The following is an 18,922-nucleotide window of genomic DNA, read 5'->3' as shown; positions in this document are numbered from 1 at the left end:
CAATTTTTTTCTTAAAACAAACTTGATATTTATTTATATCAGTTACACAGTGAAAGATTTTAAAATGTATACTAGACATTTTACAGATAAATAATAAAACAAAGTTCTGTCTTAAACAGATCACAATTTAGGTTACAAAAACAGACGTCCTAGAGAATCAAACATAACACAGTGAGGTCCTGTTCTGAAGAGCTCACAGTTTGTGTCACGGGGGAAAGGAACAGATGAGCAGACTGAAAATTAAAACAACACTACTTGATTTCTGGGAGTCACTACCCACCTCTGTCTTTGGGCAACATGAGATAAGACAATTTTAGTTAAGCAGCAGAGGAATATTTTAAAACAAGAGTCATTTCAGGATCCTGTGAAAAGAACTCAATACGGGGAAGATGCAGTTCATTGTTCTTTCTAGGGCAAGCAAATAAAAACAGCAGATAGGAGACAGCTAGCAACGGGCAAGATAACAAGATATGGAGGTTTGGGCATTTATACAGTCCTGGGTTACCTCCTTAAGTTCTAGTTTTTCTGGATTAGATGGTATTCAGGATGGGTACCAACCTCCCAAGGTTCAAAACTGGCAAACCTTTTGGGCGTGCTTTAAACTACGAAGGAAAGAGGGAGATGGGAAGCTGTTATGTAACTCAAATGATCCATCATGTGGTTCCGACATACAAAGTAAGGCAGGAGATGGAGTTCTGAAACAAAAGATGAAGAATAAGAAGAGTATTAACAAAAAGTGTCTATACACAAAAGCAAGGAGAATGGAAAACAAGCAAGAATTAGAAGTCATTAAATTATAATGTAAGGCCATGAGCCAAAAAAAAAAAAATTCAAAGACCTCTTTGCCACACTTTGAAGAAGGGTGCGAAAACATTATCATGCATCTTCTCGCACCACAACTAATGTATATTTGTTTAGATGACACTTAAGATCCACCTGCCAACAGCTGGAACACCAGCAACCCACCCAGGAGCTCAATGACAACAACCTTCTAAAGCAAATGACCAATTACAGCTGCATGTTCTATACCAATTTTTTTTTTCACCTGCCAAGAAGCTAGACCTTGCCAGTTTGGGGAAGGGGATGTTCAATCCAAAAATACATATGCCTACAAAACTTGAACATCTGTAAAACAGGAAAAACTGCCAGGTAAACAAGCATAGTAAATGTTTTCTAGAACTTACTGGTTTTGTGACAATATTGTACTCTAAAATTTTGAGTCACAATTTGCAACATTCCTGTGAATTAGGTAAAAAGCATTACTTCTGATAGGCAGAATCTAGCATTGAATAGTTCACTCAAGATCACACAGAAATCAGGCTGTACAATTCCTGATCTCATATTCAGTCTGCCTTGCCCATGACAGGTTCCCCAGTTAAATGACCCAATCTTAGTTTGCGTGTAAAAAGTTTAGTAAGTGATATTTATTTATCAACCTATATCACATACCATTATGAAGCATATCTCTGCCTTACATTCTAGATACACAACTCTGCTTTGCAAGAGAGAAGTGTTTAAAGTACCAGATACAAAGAACAGAATCAGGACATCTAGGTCTCTATGCCTTTGACCACAGATTAGATTCAGAAACAGATACAGTGAGACACCTCACAGATCACATTCTTCATTTAGTCAGGATGCTAAAAGGGTGCTGCCAAGTAGGTCAAGCACATTTTTATGTACTCTTCATCACATATCTTAGACACAAAATAGTCCAAGTTTACCATCAGAGTTAAAAATCTTTCAACAAGGGTAAGATTTACACCCCTCAGCAACCGCTCCCAGCTGGATACAGACCCAAACAAATAAAGCACTTTTTGGAAAAGCTTTCTTTACTCATTTCTAGTTGCCATATTTTCTACTCTTAATATATCTTAATTACTCCTTCTGCTAAGGAATTAGAATAGTTTTCAGCAGTATACCTCTTATCCTGTGACAGAACAATCCAACAATCAAGAAAGTACGGTAACAACCACAAAACCTAACTTCAGTTGGTCTTTAGTATAAAGCAGACCCTAACTAAGAACAGGGACATAGAAACAGTGACCAAGGTAACTATATTTAAACAAAGAGGAGAGGAAATGTAAAGCATATTACTACAAAACCACTCATTTCAAGCCAGTCGGTTTGTAGGGAGCTTTCTAAAGCAACAGATAAAGTACTAAAAGCCACTATGTAGAAGTACAGCAAGAAATCAAAACGACCTAGATGTTACATAAACAGAAAAAACTGAGGTAATGCAGCTGAACAGAAGGCTACAAAGATCTCATGTATTAAGAAGAAAAGCCTATAGAAGAAATGGAAAAAGGAGAAAAAAAACCAACCCCAAACTATTTCATTGGCAGAAGAAAAATAAAAACAACAGGAAGGCATAAGACTTAGCGTATGGTCAATAAATACAACTAAGAACTGAAAATATCATTAATTAAAAAAAAAAACAACATTGTGAAAGATAGAACTGCTTTTGGTTTTGATGGTCTTCCCTTGAGAATTATTAAAAGATGTGACGTTTGATGTATTTATTTTTCTAAGTCACACACTGTCTTTTACAAAGGTTTGCATATTGTAGACTATAGTATGAATATAAGATCAATTTCTCTCTCACAATACTATTCCTATTCTATAATTCAGGGAAAACTCTGGCCTCACTAATCCTGAAGTCAGTAGCAAGACTCCTGTTAATCAGGTCAGGATTTCGATCTTTATCTTACCAAGTTCTTACCTGCCTCCTTTTGCTTCCTTCTTGGCAGGGATTTACTGTTTCTGACTCAAGTTTCAAAACCTTAAAAATCTTCAACACAATCAAGCATGAGGAGCTTGAAACGGACACAAGATACTGAAATCCTTTCTTCTCGTGACCCTCCTGCTTAGCATAGGTATAGTCACTAAGGAATCTTCTGATGGTAAGCCAAAAAATATCTTATCCATTAATGTACATCTTCAGGCTGTAACTAGAGTTGACAGTATTTAGAAAAGTCACTAGATGTCTCAGAAGAGACTGTCATTAGAGAAAAAGTATACTTTTATCAACCTCTTCTCTCCCCACCATCTAGCAAGTATTCAAAAAAATTCCAAACGTAGAGCTGAAACTATTCAAACAACTCTTGCAAAACATGGAGACATAAGATGATGCAGAGAGTAGGATCTGTATTGCAGCGAGACAGACTGAATCACGCAAAAGCTCTTTTCATCTCTGGACTGTGAAATATGCGTAAGATAATGAGAAAAATCTTAGTGAAATTAAATATTTCAAAAGACAGAAAAGCGATCAAGTTATGCTGCGGCCCATTGAAAAGTCTTTTTAACTCTTAGACAACAGACAAGAAAAATAAGTACCACATATGAAGGCTCCTGTTCTACCAAAATGTTATTCCTCTGTAAAAGGAGTACCAGAAAGTACAACACAGGCATATAGCTCAATCCCATCCTTTGTAAAAAGATTCCATTACAAGTAGTAATCACTATTGAACCTTTTAGCCCAGATGTAATTTCTTACATGTTACAACAAGTTTCACATGCATTGTGAATTTCAGCCAAGGTTGATGAAGTTCAATAACTTGGCTAACCAACCATGTGTACCACTCATTACAGAAGTAATAAATAGATTCATCAAAACGGACATGAAAAAGCAGTATGAACATCTGACACCATTTTCAGCTTACTCGATAAGAAAAATAAATTACAGAAGTCCAAGAAGACCTTTTAATATTTGCAATATGTAACAAGTAGACAGTTGGAGCCTTACGTAAAGCAGAGCAATATTAGTATTTCACAATATTAAGCTAGACTTAAAACAGAGTGATGGCCCTCATGGAAAACTCGATCACTATGACCTACCATAAATTCCAGAATACAGCATTGCAAATTAAAAGTTACTCTCTTCTATTAATACTATTCAAAGTTTGAAAATAATAGCTTTTAGTAGTTTTTTAATTGTTCAAAATACACAGTACTAAGCCCTGACCGACAGCTGCTAACATCCCACAACAGAATGAGTTTAAAGTTCCACCCGACAGCCACGTTCCCCTCCATAAACTGTGCTTTTCTACACCAATTACCCAGATGCAGAGTTTAGTCCACAGCCTGTGGATCACAGGACTTAAAAAAATTCAGCCTTTAATTTTTCAGCATTACTTTTCCCATGAATTCTTCATCAAGCAAGCAGCTTTTCCTCAAGAGAATTAATAAGTCTGTTGAAGCCAGAGTAACGACACAAAACTAAAAGGCATAGCTGCATATACAATAACAAACTGTATTAGGCTGAAGGATGATTATTTTTTCCCCACCCAACCACATTTTATAAGAGCTTAAAACCAAACCTTCATTGCCACTGTTTTGCTGGCGAAGGATAGCAAGAAAACAGTCCCCAAACAATGCAACTGTGCTGGCAGAAGACCCTGCTGTAAAAACTATATGTGCACAATGATGTTCTTATTGGGTAACTTATTTTTCGTGTGAGAGGTTATTTTATTGTACCAGGGCAAAGCATACACACTCTGGCTGCACCCAGGCCAGCCATGCTTTTCTGTTAATATACTGTGCTGCTTATAATAGTGAAACATGTGATACATGGAGTCTAGAATTCACAAAAAAACCCCAAAACAACCAAACATCAAGGAACAAGTCTTTCATGCTTTTAAGAGCCCAGTAAATACAAAAGTATCCCATGAAAATAATCTCAGGGACAGCTAGGACTCTGCCAAGAAAAATAATCCAAGGTTATATATTGCTGACCTTTCTGTCTGCCTCACAATAAGCTTTGAACCCAAACCTCCATAAATAATATCCACTTCAGTTCTCCACATGTGAAACACTTAGAGCATGAAAACACACAACTGTGCAAAGGGTGTAATAGTTCATTCACCCCAAGTTACATTTAGCCAGAACATAAAATGCATCTCCTTAGCAAAACCCCAGTATTCCCCTTCTCTCTGGACCATCGAGCTACAACAGAATTATGTACAGAAATTCTTCGTAATAAAAATAGGCAGAAGTTTCAAGTTATTAATCCACAGGAATTCATGCATTTATGAAAACTAATTTTGTTCAGACAACAAACTCTTTTCACTAAATCGTGAAAAAAATCTAGACAGTAGGAAAAGACCATTCAAAAAGCATTGTCACAAGCTTGCTTCCCCATGTCACATCCCTCTTTTCTGCTCTCAGCAGAAAAAGGGATGCAGGTAGTAGCCAGTTGCTGGAAAGCAAACACCTTGCTGTATATTCATCATCATAAAACATACAAAAAACAGGTCTACACTTAGAGAGCTTTGAGAAAAGTTAACATATGAATAGAACCAAAACCAGACAGATGTATTTTCTCCTAAAGATTATTTTTTTCCAGAACAAACCATCCAACAAAAACAGGATGATTTTTTCAAGACTGACTAAGAAAGGTTCTGAAACAACACAAGAAATCATAAAGTAAATCTGAGGACTACCTTGAGCATTCTTTTGTACAAGTCCTGCCAGTTTATAACCTTTCAATGCTATTTCATCTGAAAACAGACGAAAGAAATCAGAAAATAAACTTTGTGCTTTCAAAGAAAAATGTGCACATTTTTCAAGGCAAATTTGCAATTTAGCTCAAAAATGGAGCTGAACAATTCCTTACTGACAGATTCAGGCAAACATCTGTGGGCTTAGACCACCAAACTCTACACAATGCAGTGAGAGACAATGAACATATTTAAGACAGTCAGACTACTACTATTAAAATGAGAGTCTGCAATGGTATTTGCAAGGGTCTGTTTTATTCCTCCCATATGATCCGAGTTTGACTTAAATGAGACCATTCACTGGTCTAATTAGGATTCAGCAAATGCTACCTTCTTTGTGAAGGCTGACAAACCCAGCCTCAGTAAAAATGCTGTCACCCACAAATAATCTCAGTAACTTCTGCAACTAAAATAGTTCACCATATTCACAAAATTCTCTTCTCTGCAGGTACAGAGCAGTCAATTTTTGATTTCTTAAGAAGTAAAGGAGTTCTTTTTTATCGTACTTTTCCTATTTCTCCATTGCCAATAGATTTAGGGCATAGTGGTGAAAGCTAGCCAGCTTCTATTAGAGATGTTAAATGATCTTCACGAGAAATTTAGAGAAGTTTTAAAAGTTTAATTTTGCTCCTGTTATGGTAGTACCATTACTCAATTAGCTGTTACTCAATGGGTGTAAGAAATGCAGCAAAGGTTAATCCCACCTGCCTCTATCAAGGCTCTGAAGGCAGGTTCTGCTTTTTAACTACAAGAAAGATTCAGAACAATGCTAATATAGGAAGCGCTCAAACACTGCTACACAACATACAGAAACAATAGCTCAGAAATCAGGAATTCTGAAGTTCTGAAGCTATGCAATATGTCACTCCCCCAACAAAACAAACTTTCATTAGCTTCTGCCAGCATGAAGTAAAAAGCACACAGTCAAAGCACAACAGTCTGGTCACATGTACTGTACCATTTACATATAGGTTTACTTCATTTTTTACACTCTTTTGATAAACAGAAAAAAGTAAAATAACTTCTTTAATACAATAAAATTATGACAGAAAAAACAAATATCTTGGGATCCTTCTGAATTAATGTAAGCACTGTATGCTTACTGGAAAGAGAGATTCCTAGCTTTCTAATAGTTTAAAGTCCTATTTTCACCCTCACAGTATGAGATCGTAGATGCTGTGGTCCCGAAATTAATACAGTTAATCCCACATCCCAGACAACTGAAACTTTACTACTTTTTCCAGTAAGGGAAACAGAAAAGTTTCTAGTATTTTGGGAGCAGAATGATTTAAGAGCAGTAGCCATTCTACACTGCTCACAGATGTAAAGTGTTCAAATAAAGTCCCATATGAGAGAGATTTCTGAATTAGGTAGAGGTGACCCAGTGAAAGGCACAAGATAAATTGCCTATCTACATTAGTTTGTATTTATCACAAAAGCACCACCATATGTGAACAAAATCTAATAATCATCTACATGTTACTATGATGATTAATACTAAGTAAATTATCAAGTTACCCATTGTCAAAACGTTACCTTCTACAGTTTCACAACCTTCGGTTACATTTGTGTATATATACAAACCCTCACTGCAATTTACTATGACATTTGATACCGGGAATACAGCTCATTAAATAAACAAATTTCAAAAGCTGCACAGGCTCTATTCTGATACTTCAGCTCAAAACGGAGTTTTAGCTCTAAGTCTCTTCCTCTGATTTCGTATACCTGACACTCGAGTATTGGCTGCATTTGTTTAAGGGGACACAAATCAGCCATTGGGGTAGCATAAATCAATTTAAAAAGAAAGAATGAAAGAATATAGCTGTTAACTCTATTTTAGTACTTAAGAGAAAAAAAGTAAGTTGCTTTGCACTTCCTTGGTTTGTAAAAACACATTTTAATAAAACATGTCAAACTACTAAAATTTACTAATCATTTTTAAGTTGTCACTCTTAGAGTTTAAAAACCTAACTGATATGCTACAATCTACCTTGCACAAGTTTTGCAATAACTTTTTTATTACTGTGTCAGGCGAGCTTTCCACGCTTAATACACCATTAGAGTCATCAGAAGAAAAAAAAGCTATGAGAGAAAGGAATAAAACAGAAAAGCTCCTGTTTATCATTTATAAATTAAAGGGCAAGTTATTCAAAACCACTTTTTAAATCATAAAGCAGATGCTAAATTGCGACAAATTATAAGCATGTTTCCCAGCCTTTTGCATCAGTATGACAAAAATTGCTAATACTGAAGTTGTGTACAACAAAAAAAAAAAAAAAGAAATTCGATGACTTCTCACAGCAAAAGTATATGCAGACCTAAAGCTCACTGGAGCAGCAACTTGTCTATTAACTACCGATTAATAGTACCTAATACACAACTTTTCTCCTGGCTAAGGCCCCTTCATTGCATAGCAACAGAAGTGCCAGAAAGGAAGAATTCCATTTAACCAAACAGTAACTGACAATTATTTTGAAGAAATAATCTAACACGTTTCCACAATTACAAAATTACATGCTTTACTCTGGTAAAATATAATCAAGAAAAGCAATATAGCAAGCCACATTACGAATGAAACTTCTGAATTTTCTTCAGTATTTGAAAAAAATAACGCTGCTCAAAGCCAAAAGTCATTTTCGTTTTCTTGAGATAATTCGTGCATGTTCTGGGCATCCCTTACAAAAGCAATTAACAGATTCCAGTTGACCTTCATATAGCAGAAAATTTAGAACTGCAGTTTCAGCAATGGTTTGGTTGTGATTATCAATACAGTTTTGTGATAAAGTCTTGGAAAAGCATTAAGAAAAACCCTACGTTGTGGAATCTGCGCTACTGCACAGAATGTATACAGTTCACCCTTCCATAATATGCTCCAGTTCTACTTAGATTTCACTACTCATGCATACTCTAGCAGTCACAATAGGTTAGGCACAACTGCACCCGATAGAGAAAACAGAGCATGTAGTGTCAAGGACGTATAGCTGTATGAATCTTAAAAACAGATAGCAATATTTATACAAGTCACAGAGAAATCACATTAGCTACACTACTGTCTCCCTGATCTTAAAGTAATACTCTTTAAAAAAAAAAAAAAATTGTTTTATTTGAGGAGACTGCTAACAGATGCAGTTGAAAATACCACATCTTTTTATAAATTAAATGTAGATGAACAGCTGACATGCTTTTTAAAATTTCAGATTCTAGCCCTAATAATCGAGAACACAAACAACAAAATCACAGGAGGATTTGCCAAAACCAGAAGCAGCACTCTCTTTTGTTTAGTATTTTCAAAGAGCAACACAGCCCTCTAGTGGAAAAATTAAAAAGTATGACTCTATTCATACAAGAAGCATGTTAAGTATTTTCTCTGTAACCTAACTGATGTTGAGACCTTTAAAACAAAAAGACAACACACACATACAATCGCATGCTACCTTTAATTCCTCACAGTGGAATACTGATTTTTAAAAGAACAAACTGATAATTTGCACTACTTACGTTTAATTGTACATAGAACAATAAGTTTTTTAAACCAGAAGGATTTACACAATAAGACTAAACTGTTCAGTAAGTCAGCCTTAGTTCTCTTTACTACACCAGCTTTACCATGACCAAAAGTTACCTCAACTTCTACTGTGATACTCAGACTAAAATTTTGATTGAGCTTAAAAAACAGATGAGAAAAAAAATCCTAAGAATATTTGGACTGCACTGTCAGAGGAAAAAGCTTCTAAAATAAAAAATAAGAAAGCATTTTACTAATAACTCTTGATCTGCTATAATCTCTTTATAATTGTAAGAATAGAATAAATGCATTAACCTTTTCGAAGTTGCGTATGAAATTAATGAAGTGTTTATAAATCTCATTTTTTAATACTTTTCTTTTTTCCCCACACACGCACTTTTTGCAGCAGTTTTAAGCACTAAATTAAGTGGGTATGTAATCTAGGAAATTCTTACAGTCCATATTCGTAATCAGTAATGAAAAGAACCACCACAGAACAGACACATTAAGAAAAGTTAATGGCAATGAAGTAACATTTGAGAAGCCAGTACATGGGATACCACTAAAACTCTACCACTGCTAAAGTCATCCAAAGTACTCCCTCAGTACTTAAGTAATCATCTCTCTTTCCCAGAAGATGAGAAGATTTTTCAACTACGAGGAAAAAAAAAAAAAAAAAAAAAAAAAAAGAACGTTCCTGGCAATACATTGGATTCCCTGTACTAGATTCACAAATAAAGTCAATTAACATCTCATTCCATCTTCGTTAATCTGTTTTTAACTTTGCTATCTTAAAGTGGTGTATTTGGATGAATAAAAAAACATACATGTTCATCCATATTTCAAAGGTTCTCAGCATTTTCCAAACTTTATCTTGAACATCCAGCAATGCAGTAATTGAAAATGCTTTTTTCTGCATTTTAATAGACTGCAGTCTACCAACTTACACCTCGATCTTTGTTCTACCCATCTTGGAATGAAAAATTTCTCAACAAATGTAGAAATACCATAAAATTAGTTTCAAATATACCATTGAAACTAATTTTTATAACAATGAAAGGACTGAATGATTTTTTTCCCCCCTTACATTATTGAGCACAAATGCTCAACAAGTAATCTGTTTCCTTGGAAATATTTACTTACCTCTTAAAGAAAGTGTGTTAGTGTTGTGAAAACACAGTAATTGTTTACTCCTCAAAATACTCAGGGAGGGAAATATTAGCTCCAAAATACAGCAAGTTTAAAAGGAGTATCTACAACAAAATGGAGCGCAGCACTGAAATCCTAAAATAACAGGAATAATCTCCAAAACCAGTAAGACTCATCCTGAGCAACCTAGTTAGTATTTCCACATGGAGTTCCAAGGAATTGTGTAGACACACTAAAGCTTACAGGGATCTCTACGTTGCAATCCATTACATGACACTGACGTGTTCAAAGCAATTTGCCAAGAGTCACAAAGCATGGTGAAGAGTTAAGCTGAGACTGATACATTTTACAGACTCAGACAACAGAGTTTCAAGAAAACTTCAAATTCCAACCTTTACGTCCAAATTAATTGTACAAGAACACTATAAGCCAACCCCAAAGGAGGAGTGCTCCCTTCACACAGCACCAAGAAGTTTGAACCTTGTTCTTTTTTCCATTAAATAGGTCAATCAGAAGTCACAATCAGTACAAGCTCAGTTAAATGGGCTCTTGTCTCCCAGAAGCCCTTAGAGCTCGGAAAAAAGAACATAGACTACACAAGAAGCATAAACCCTAGAACTGCTTTCTCCTTAATCCTCACTCCGTGGCAATTGGCAAGTAGCATCAGACACAAAGCCTAGGACTATAGCAATATTAAATGTAACATGGTATGCAAGAGTTTTGAGTTACAAACACCACAATATCACCTTAATCACATATTTGCTGTATCACCTTCATAGTTTTGGACTCCTTATGTCGTAACCTCATATATAGCAGCACAAGCCCAAGGCTTATTTCACTAACGCTCCCACTCTTCTTGGTATACTTCTGACCAGGGGTGAAATCTTACCCTCACCTACCAATAGAAATCAAGAAAGCATCTATGTATATATATGTCTGTGCATATATAACACAAGCAAAGAAGATCTGGTGCAAGGACATGCTCGCTTACTTGTGATCAATTCAGATTATAAACTAAGAAATAGGGGGAAAAAAATCTTGATAAAAGCATCATACGTCTTGGATTAATCTTTTGCCACGTACAAAACACTCTCAGCTCATTCAGCAAGTCTGAATAGCTCTTCTCCAGCTGAAGGCAAATCATTTGAGTCCAAGTAATTCTTAAATGTTCTGAGACTGCACAGTTGCATACAAAGCAAATTCTACTACTGGATGCAATGTAAAGACATGCTGTACCAAGAACCCGGAATGTAAACCTTACTAGAAAACACAAATTCCTCATTAAGACAGGAAGTACAAGACTTACTGCTCTAACTGCAGTACCAACCCGTAGCAGCATATATGCAATGACAGTAGGACATTAATGTTAATGCCTAAACTGCAAACCACAATAAAGCTCTAAATTCTTCATCTGGCTCCTATGGGATAACACTCCTTTAAATAATTAAGGGGTAAAGACCAACAGAATCCAGAGTGATAAGTCCTGCTATTACCCATTTTCCAGAACGTCTCCAAGGTTTCTGAATGTCCTTATAAATGCATTTAAATTAAGGTCCTGCACTAAAAAAGACACCAAATAATTTGCATAGGGGCTCTTTCAATACTGATGTAATCCCACCATAAAGAAAAATGCAAGTGACAAAAGGGAACAAATGATTAACAGTTACCTAGGATTTAGGTAGATCTCTTCATTTACCAAAAAAGTTCAAATCTAACACCAAACCACACCAGTGTTTTAATATTTGTGGCTCCTCCACCAGTTTAAGCCACAGAAAGACATATCCTGTGCAGGTTGTCAAGTGATACTTCAAACAGCCTAGCAAATTAAGCTGGAGAAGAAATCCTGTCTTCTGAAAAGAAAGACAAAGCCCCTAAGCACCAAAGCTTTATTATAAAATGAAACAAAAGCAGCTAATTAGAATCCCTCAAATACTTACCCACTGTAGAAGTAATACTATGTAACAAATACCTAAACAAGCTGAGTGGCTAAAAGGATTTATGAAACCGCTAGAAAATACAACCAACAGGGATTTCAAAAGGTCATAATTTTTTGCCCTAAAGGAGCATCAAATATGACATTCTGACACAGGTCCATCATCAAGTTGACTTGAAAATATCTTCAGAGATAAGGATTCCACAGTCTCCTTGGAAAACCTTTACTCAAGTTTACTTGCTGCCAAGTTTTTCTGAATACTTTATCTGAACTCCTGTGTGGCCATACAAAACTTACTCCTTGTCCCAGCCACCAAGATCATAAAAAGAAACTTCCCTTCCCTTTCACAGCCATCCTTTATATATTTATGTAATGTAAAACGACTCCATCAGTATTTTTCCGGTCAAAAATTGTTTCAGAACTTGATACCTTTCCTATAGCTCTCCTCTAAGCCCAAGTTCTCCACACATTTTTAAAAAGCAGTACATAAACTGCATAAAACAAAGTTTTCTAACTAGAGGTTTTATAAGGGAAGAATGCAAACCAAGTTTGAATACCAAAAGTACACAGATATTTAAATAACAAAGTAGTCTGTAAGATAAAGACTGCCATATTTTACCTTATATGTAATGTTAACCTACCTATTCCTGAATTCGCTCCCGTGATTATAACCACTTTCCCACTCAAGTCACGACCCTGGAGTATTTCCATTGCAGTACTGTTTCCATCATATTTTTGTCTAGTAGTAGGTTTTACTGGGTTATCTTCAACCGTAAAGGCCAGTCTTGGGTCAAGATAGGTAGTCCTTTTGTTTATATGGCTGCAAAAGAACACAAAAATTCAACTGCTTGGACCCTTCTGTACTCTGCATTTAGATTTTAAATGTATTTCAACCACTGTTGTGTACATTTATAGTGTATTATTTAAATTCCCCAAAATCAAATTATTTTTTTTATCATTTTTCCAATTGTGACAGCATCCATTAATAATTGTATTCACACACTTCACAAATCCATTCTGAACTTCATGTGAACCCTTGACATAGAAAGCAGAATTTTGTCAACGGAAAAATCTTATTGTATTAGGGAAGATCATATTCTCTTAGGAGCTCTATAAAATGGGTCTACTCTACTCCCTTGAAACAATATACCAATGAGAAATGTAGCTCAGTACTTTTTTCCTAAACAACTGAAAACAAATAGCTTCACATCAGCTGCTGCGCACAATATGGGTCAGGCTCACTTTTCCAAAACTGAGTTTTAGTTTTCTTTAGACAATTATCAGAAAGAAACACTAAGCAACAACTTTCAGCCTTTAGTCCTTAATTACAGGACAGAGGCAACACTTACTATTTTGGCCTATGAATACTCTTCATTCTTCCAACTTAGTTTAAGATAACTACCCCTTTTTGACCCTGCCATTGAAAAGATACAAAAAGGAAGTGTTCCCAGAAATGTCTTTCTGCTTCTGTGAACTTCCTCCTCCTTCACCTTTCTAAAAATCTTTGCTAGCTTAATCCCTGTCCTCTTTTCTGTTTATGCTTTACACTGCAAGTCAAGAGCTGCAAGAGTCAAAGCTGCAGCAATTTTGTTTTCATCTGATATGTTTACAGCATTACTGCAATGTTAACAATCATCCATGAAGTTCTGGATATGTTTTTAAAATTACATATACAGAGTTTACCATTAAAGGCATACAAACAAAATGAGTCTACATTATCCAACGGCCAGCTTGGCAAGTGCCTACAATGTTCCACCTAAACCAGTATTCCCGTGCAGATGGAATAACTCAGAAAACCACAAATGTGTATTTAGTTACAAATGTAATATCTGCATATGGATTCTGAAGTTGTACTTATTTGTCTTCTCGGCTGATATTGTCACAGTATCATAACTCAAAAAGGCTACCTAACATAAAACACAGTTGTCCTGCTTGGCCATATCCTATCATAAAACACAGTTGTCCTACTTGGCCACAGTCTATGTTTTGATACACTTACTCTACAAAATAGACTTGTCCGTTTTCATCAGTCTCCTGCTCCCATCCATATGGCAGACCTAGGAAACACATAAAACATTCTGTTTTTTCAGGTATTAGAGTACACTCAGATTTGAAGTTTAAGTGATTTCTCAGACAGAAGTGGCAAAAATCTGCATTATTTCTTCAGGTAATGAAGCTACCTGCTGCACTTGAATATTGGAACTTGAAAGAAGGACCGCTTCCCTAATCACATGCAATTGCTCTCTAACAAAACTACAATATACAGGAGATCTGGTACAACTAGCGTATTAACTATAACCTAAAAATTCTTTATAAAGATTATTTCATGTTATAGCACAAACCAACAAAATGCAATCACGCTTCCTTGTACACACACATGTCTATATCGCACACAGTTTACTATCACTGATAAAGTAAATAGCGAAAACATTGAACTAAATGTAGGAAAAGTTACATGTAACACATAACAAAAGTTGGAAGATCAGAACCCTCAAGGGTATGGGATACGTTAAATCGAACCTAAATGATTCTATAAATGATTATGTATATAATATATAAATGATTATATATTATATATATTCTAAACGATTATATAAACTTGGAAGGAAAGATAAAAGGACAAAAATGACAAATATTTACAAAATAAATTCTTGTATACAGAAGTACTTATCAGACGGCCTACCCAATATTTCTAATCCTGGCTGAAAAGTATTCCATTATAATTCAATTGGCTCAAAATCTACTGAAAACATTCCATTATAGTCACATTACCGATGCCAACACAAATACGGCTTGCCAACAGTATAGTACCCCTAGGTTAAGCCACATAGACGTTTCTGGGAAGATCTAATTTAAGACACTGATCCAAGGTCCTTAAGAAGGCAGATAGCTTGGAAGTGTCCTGCAACATTGGCCGTCTTCTATTCTGGCACCAACATTCAACTGGATTAGGGAAAACAAGTAAAATGAAAACTAATGTGACTTCCTTCTGTGACAGGGATATTCTTTGAATAAATATATTCTTTGAATAATATAATCCAACTATAAATATTCTCTGATAAGCACCAGGATATCAGAATGCAGAGAATTCCATATATGCTTAACAAGCCACAGTAAAACAATTCCTTTATCCTGGAATTAGTACTTTGGCTTTATGGAGCAATATAAGAAAGCCATAAAACTGCAAAATGATCAGTCTACACAGACACAATCACATAGGTAAAACCCCACTGAAATCAGCTGTGTTTTGTAAGCTCAGTTTGCCTAGGTGACTACCATCAACTAGAAGATCAAAATGAGTTCTAGTTCCTGGCCAAACTCCAACTGATGTCTCTAACATAATTTCAGTTCATTACAAAAGCTTAACACAAACCTCCTGCAACACGTTTCCTCTTCCCAGACTTAGGATGCTCCCACTGAGTTTTTTCTTCCAGGTGGCTGTAGGAAAACAGAAGTTTAACATTTTTTAAAAATTGCCTAATAATTTTTCTGATGCAATCCAGTTTTTTCTGCATACAGTAAATACTGTTTGCTTATTTTTTTTTTAAATACAGTTCAGTGGCTTGTCTTCCACACAAAAAAAAAGAAGAAACACATCAATCCCTTGTTTAAGAAAGGTCAAAACTGCTGTTAGAAGTTATCAGGCTTCCATATTGCCACGGTTCTGAAGGAAAAGTAACTAACCAGAGAGCACAGGAGTCTATGAAAATGCAAATAAATGTTTGACTTCCAATCTAAGTTTTTTGCTTACAATGAGAGGAGAGAAAAGCCAAAAGTCATTAAAGAATAACATTAACAGGCTCGGAAAATATCTCAAAAAGATGGTGATCTTTGGCAGGAAAAAGGAAGGAAGAAGCAAGAAAAGAATTTATCAGAAACTAGTAGAAATAATATTAGAAAGTTTTCAAATGACAGAAGCACCTTTCTATAACTCTTGTCTAATAATATTGATTTGCAAGCTATAAGGTAAAAATGTCTGGATTTCTACACAAGCAATTGCAGCTTTGGACAGATCAGTTTATCCAGAGGCCTTAACTAGCAGACTATTTATTTAATATGGGCAATAATGCTATCACATATCTTCTAATTCAGAGATTTTATTCAATTAAATCACTATAACAGAATGAATATATTCTATCATAAGATTTTCTGCAACACAGACTAATAAGCAAAGTGATGTGCACATAAACAAGGTCCTAAGATACCCAAAGTACTGAAATCAGACTGGATATTAACATCTTATCTTTCATTAAATATTTCAAAATAATAACCAAGCTTTTATATTAAGAGTCAGTCAGGGATTACTTGAAAGAGTGTCCAAGTTGATAGCGGTCCAAGTACGAAATAAAGACTGACAGCATTATTGAATAAGATACACAAATAATCACTAAACTACAGATCTAGTACCAACAGCAATTTACACACAACATAAGCAACTTTTCCTTCTTATAATAATCATGCCGTTAGCCCACAGTGACAGCATACTGTATGACAGGAACCACAGCTGGTGGTCTCAGAATAAATAAGTACATCTGCATGACCTACAGTAGCACTTAAACTTCAGGACACTCATACACTAAAGACACAAGATCCTAAGTTACTCCTGTCTGATCTGAGATACAGAACCAAATTACCATAGCTTGACAAATGCATGCCCACCGAGCTCTGGTAACTGACTGTGTGCATACCTAACTCTTCACAAAGACTTTTAAAAGTCTTAAACCAAAGTACCCTTAATTCCTGCTAAGTTTAAAGTTCATACTGATGATGAAGGTTAGAAACAAATAGCCAGAATACACAGAGATATCACAGATACAGAGCTTACATTAAAGGTAGCAGTAGCGTAACACCTCTTAATTTTTTTAGACACACCGGGCAAGATTTTCAGCCAGTAAAGATAAATGATTGTCATTTCATTAAATTAAACTGAATCAGTTAAGTTTCACAACAGTTAAAAAACAGACCTATTGAATTGTTTGTGTAAAAATTATGCTCAGTAATAGCTTATTATTCTGTAGGTTTGCTACTTTCACTTTGTGAAAGAGCTTTTTCAGTCAAATGAAATATACCAAAGTTTAACCTAAGAAAAACACCTAGAGAGAATCTGCAGTGTTTTCAAACCAACCATGGATAAACTAAAGCATTCTTTCCAGTGTTTTGTACAGCAGAACCTGGGAGGAAGACACCAACTCACCACAGGTGAGAATGCACTATACTTTTCCCCTTTTTTGGTGGGAGGGACTAAATCTTGCAGCTTTAAACAGACTGAAACAGATTCCAAGATGAGCATGGCTACAGAAATCGCAAGAGAGAATAATATATAAATATATATTCCACTAAGTTAGTTAGCCCTATAGCACATCCCCTTTTGTAATCAATGAGGCTGCAATCACTTTCAGAGTGGGACAAGCAGATGGTGCCAAATGCAAATTTTCATCTGTTGTCAGAGCTGTGGTGCACTGAAGAGCTAAGGGAGAGCATTTATAGCTTTTAACTTGCATCATACCTGCTTCACCTCTATTCCTACGAAGAAAAAAACTAAGAAAACTACAATATTGTGTAAGGCTCTGTTGCCCATACGTATAAAGATTATCCACAGAGCCACGAAGTGCACCGCAACCACTGTGTGACAGCTCACTCCCGCACCCAGGAGAGCCCAGAGCTGCTCAGCGTCCCTCCCGCCGGAGACCGGTGGCCGTGGCTCTGCCCGGCGGGGGTCAGCCTGCAGGGACCCCCGCGGGGCCCAGCCCACGCTCCCCACTCCCAGGCAGCAGGAGGGAAACCGAGTCACACGCAGACCGGTACCGCCACGGAGCCCGGCTCCAGCTCCGGCCCCCGCCTCCCAACGGCGGCAGCTCGCCCCTGAGGTAAAGGGCGGGAAATGGCGTCTCCTGCCCTCCCCTCGCTGAGGGGGCAGCAGCCGCGGCCCCATGGGCGCTGCCCCAGGGCGAAGGAGCATGTGGTCTGAGGGCTGCAGGCGTGCTCGCCCCCCCTCCCTCCCTTACTTCGCGTAGTAAACCCAGCCGTCCTTGGTGGTGCGCTCCTCCCAGCCCGGCGGCAGCTCCTCCTCGCTGTCCGTGTCCTCCAACCCCGCGTACTTCAGCGCCGCCATTGGGACGGGGGCTCGGCGCAGCCCCGCGCCGCCGTCGGCACCGCCCCTTCCGGCCGGCCCAGCCAGTGGCGCGGCGAGGCGCCCCGGGGCACCATGGGAAGTGTAGTTCGGCCCCGGCCCCGGGGCGGGGCGGTGAGAGGCGGGAAGCGCGCGGCTCTTTCCTCATCTTGCCCGGCTGAGGCTGAGCTCTCAGTCTGGGGGGTTTTACCGCTGACACTGAGTTTTTAACACCCAAAGGGGCCTGGATTGAGCTGAAGTCGTCATGGATGGCACAAGTATATCAAATTTGGGGGGCATTAAGTGTTTCTAGCCTTCTGTTTTCAGAGATGGGCGCGAATACAACAGGGCCCTGAAAACCAATGACTAACAAGCTGTTCTTTAAGCTTTTTGACATTAGTTGTCACCTCCTGATCTCTGGGATGAGATTCTGCGCTGTGGTGGCATTAGCCAGAGCTCCTCAGTATCACTTTGCCTGGTGAGGACGGCCTGGACGGAGAGAAGGACCTCACTGGGCTGAGGGAGGCTGCAGGCGGCCTCAGCCACCTGCCTGCACAGGCCCTTTGACAAGCCTCTGTCACCTGGTGATGTAAATACAGCCAGCTGCAAAGAATGAAGCACTACAGGTCAGTGAATTGACTATAGTAACTCCCATCCTGGCAGATGAAGCCCAGGCAGCCCACTTTGCAGCCGAGACAGATGAAGTACCTTGTCTGTTACCTTTA

The 18,922-nt window shown here is 37.4% G+C and overlaps 1 protein-coding gene across 4 annotated transcripts in view; it reads right to left on the bottom strand.

Annotated features, from left to right (window-relative positions):
- Window positions 1-18,239, bottom strand: part of WWOX (WW domain containing oxidoreductase) — a 532,132-nt gene extending 513,893 nt beyond the window's left edge. For all 4 annotated transcript variants that reach the window (XM_063334661.1, XM_063334662.1, XM_063334663.1 and 1 more), the window contains exons 1-4: window positions 18,094-18,239; window positions 15,462-15,526; window positions 14,088-14,145; window positions 12,730-12,908 (exon numbers count right to left, since the gene is read on the bottom strand). In XM_063334661.1, coding sequence (XP_063190731.1) covers window positions 12,730-12,908; window positions 14,088-14,145; window positions 15,462-15,526; window positions 18,094-18,200 — 409 coding nt within the window. In that variant the 5' untranslated portion in view covers window positions 18,201-18,239. The remainder of the gene's footprint in view (window positions 1-12,729; window positions 12,909-14,087; window positions 14,146-15,461; window positions 15,527-18,093) is intronic.
- Window positions 18,240-18,922: the final 683 nt, after the last annotated feature.

Source organism: Chroicocephalus ridibundus, chromosome 4, assembly GCF_963924245.1.
Source record: "Chroicocephalus ridibundus chromosome 4, bChrRid1.1, whole genome shotgun sequence".
NCBI classification, from domain to species: Eukaryota; Metazoa; Chordata; class Aves; order Charadriiformes; family Laridae; genus Chroicocephalus; species Chroicocephalus ridibundus.
The sequence above is the reverse complement of the archived record's forward strand: the minus strand, read 5'-3'. Positions and strand labels throughout refer to the sequence as shown.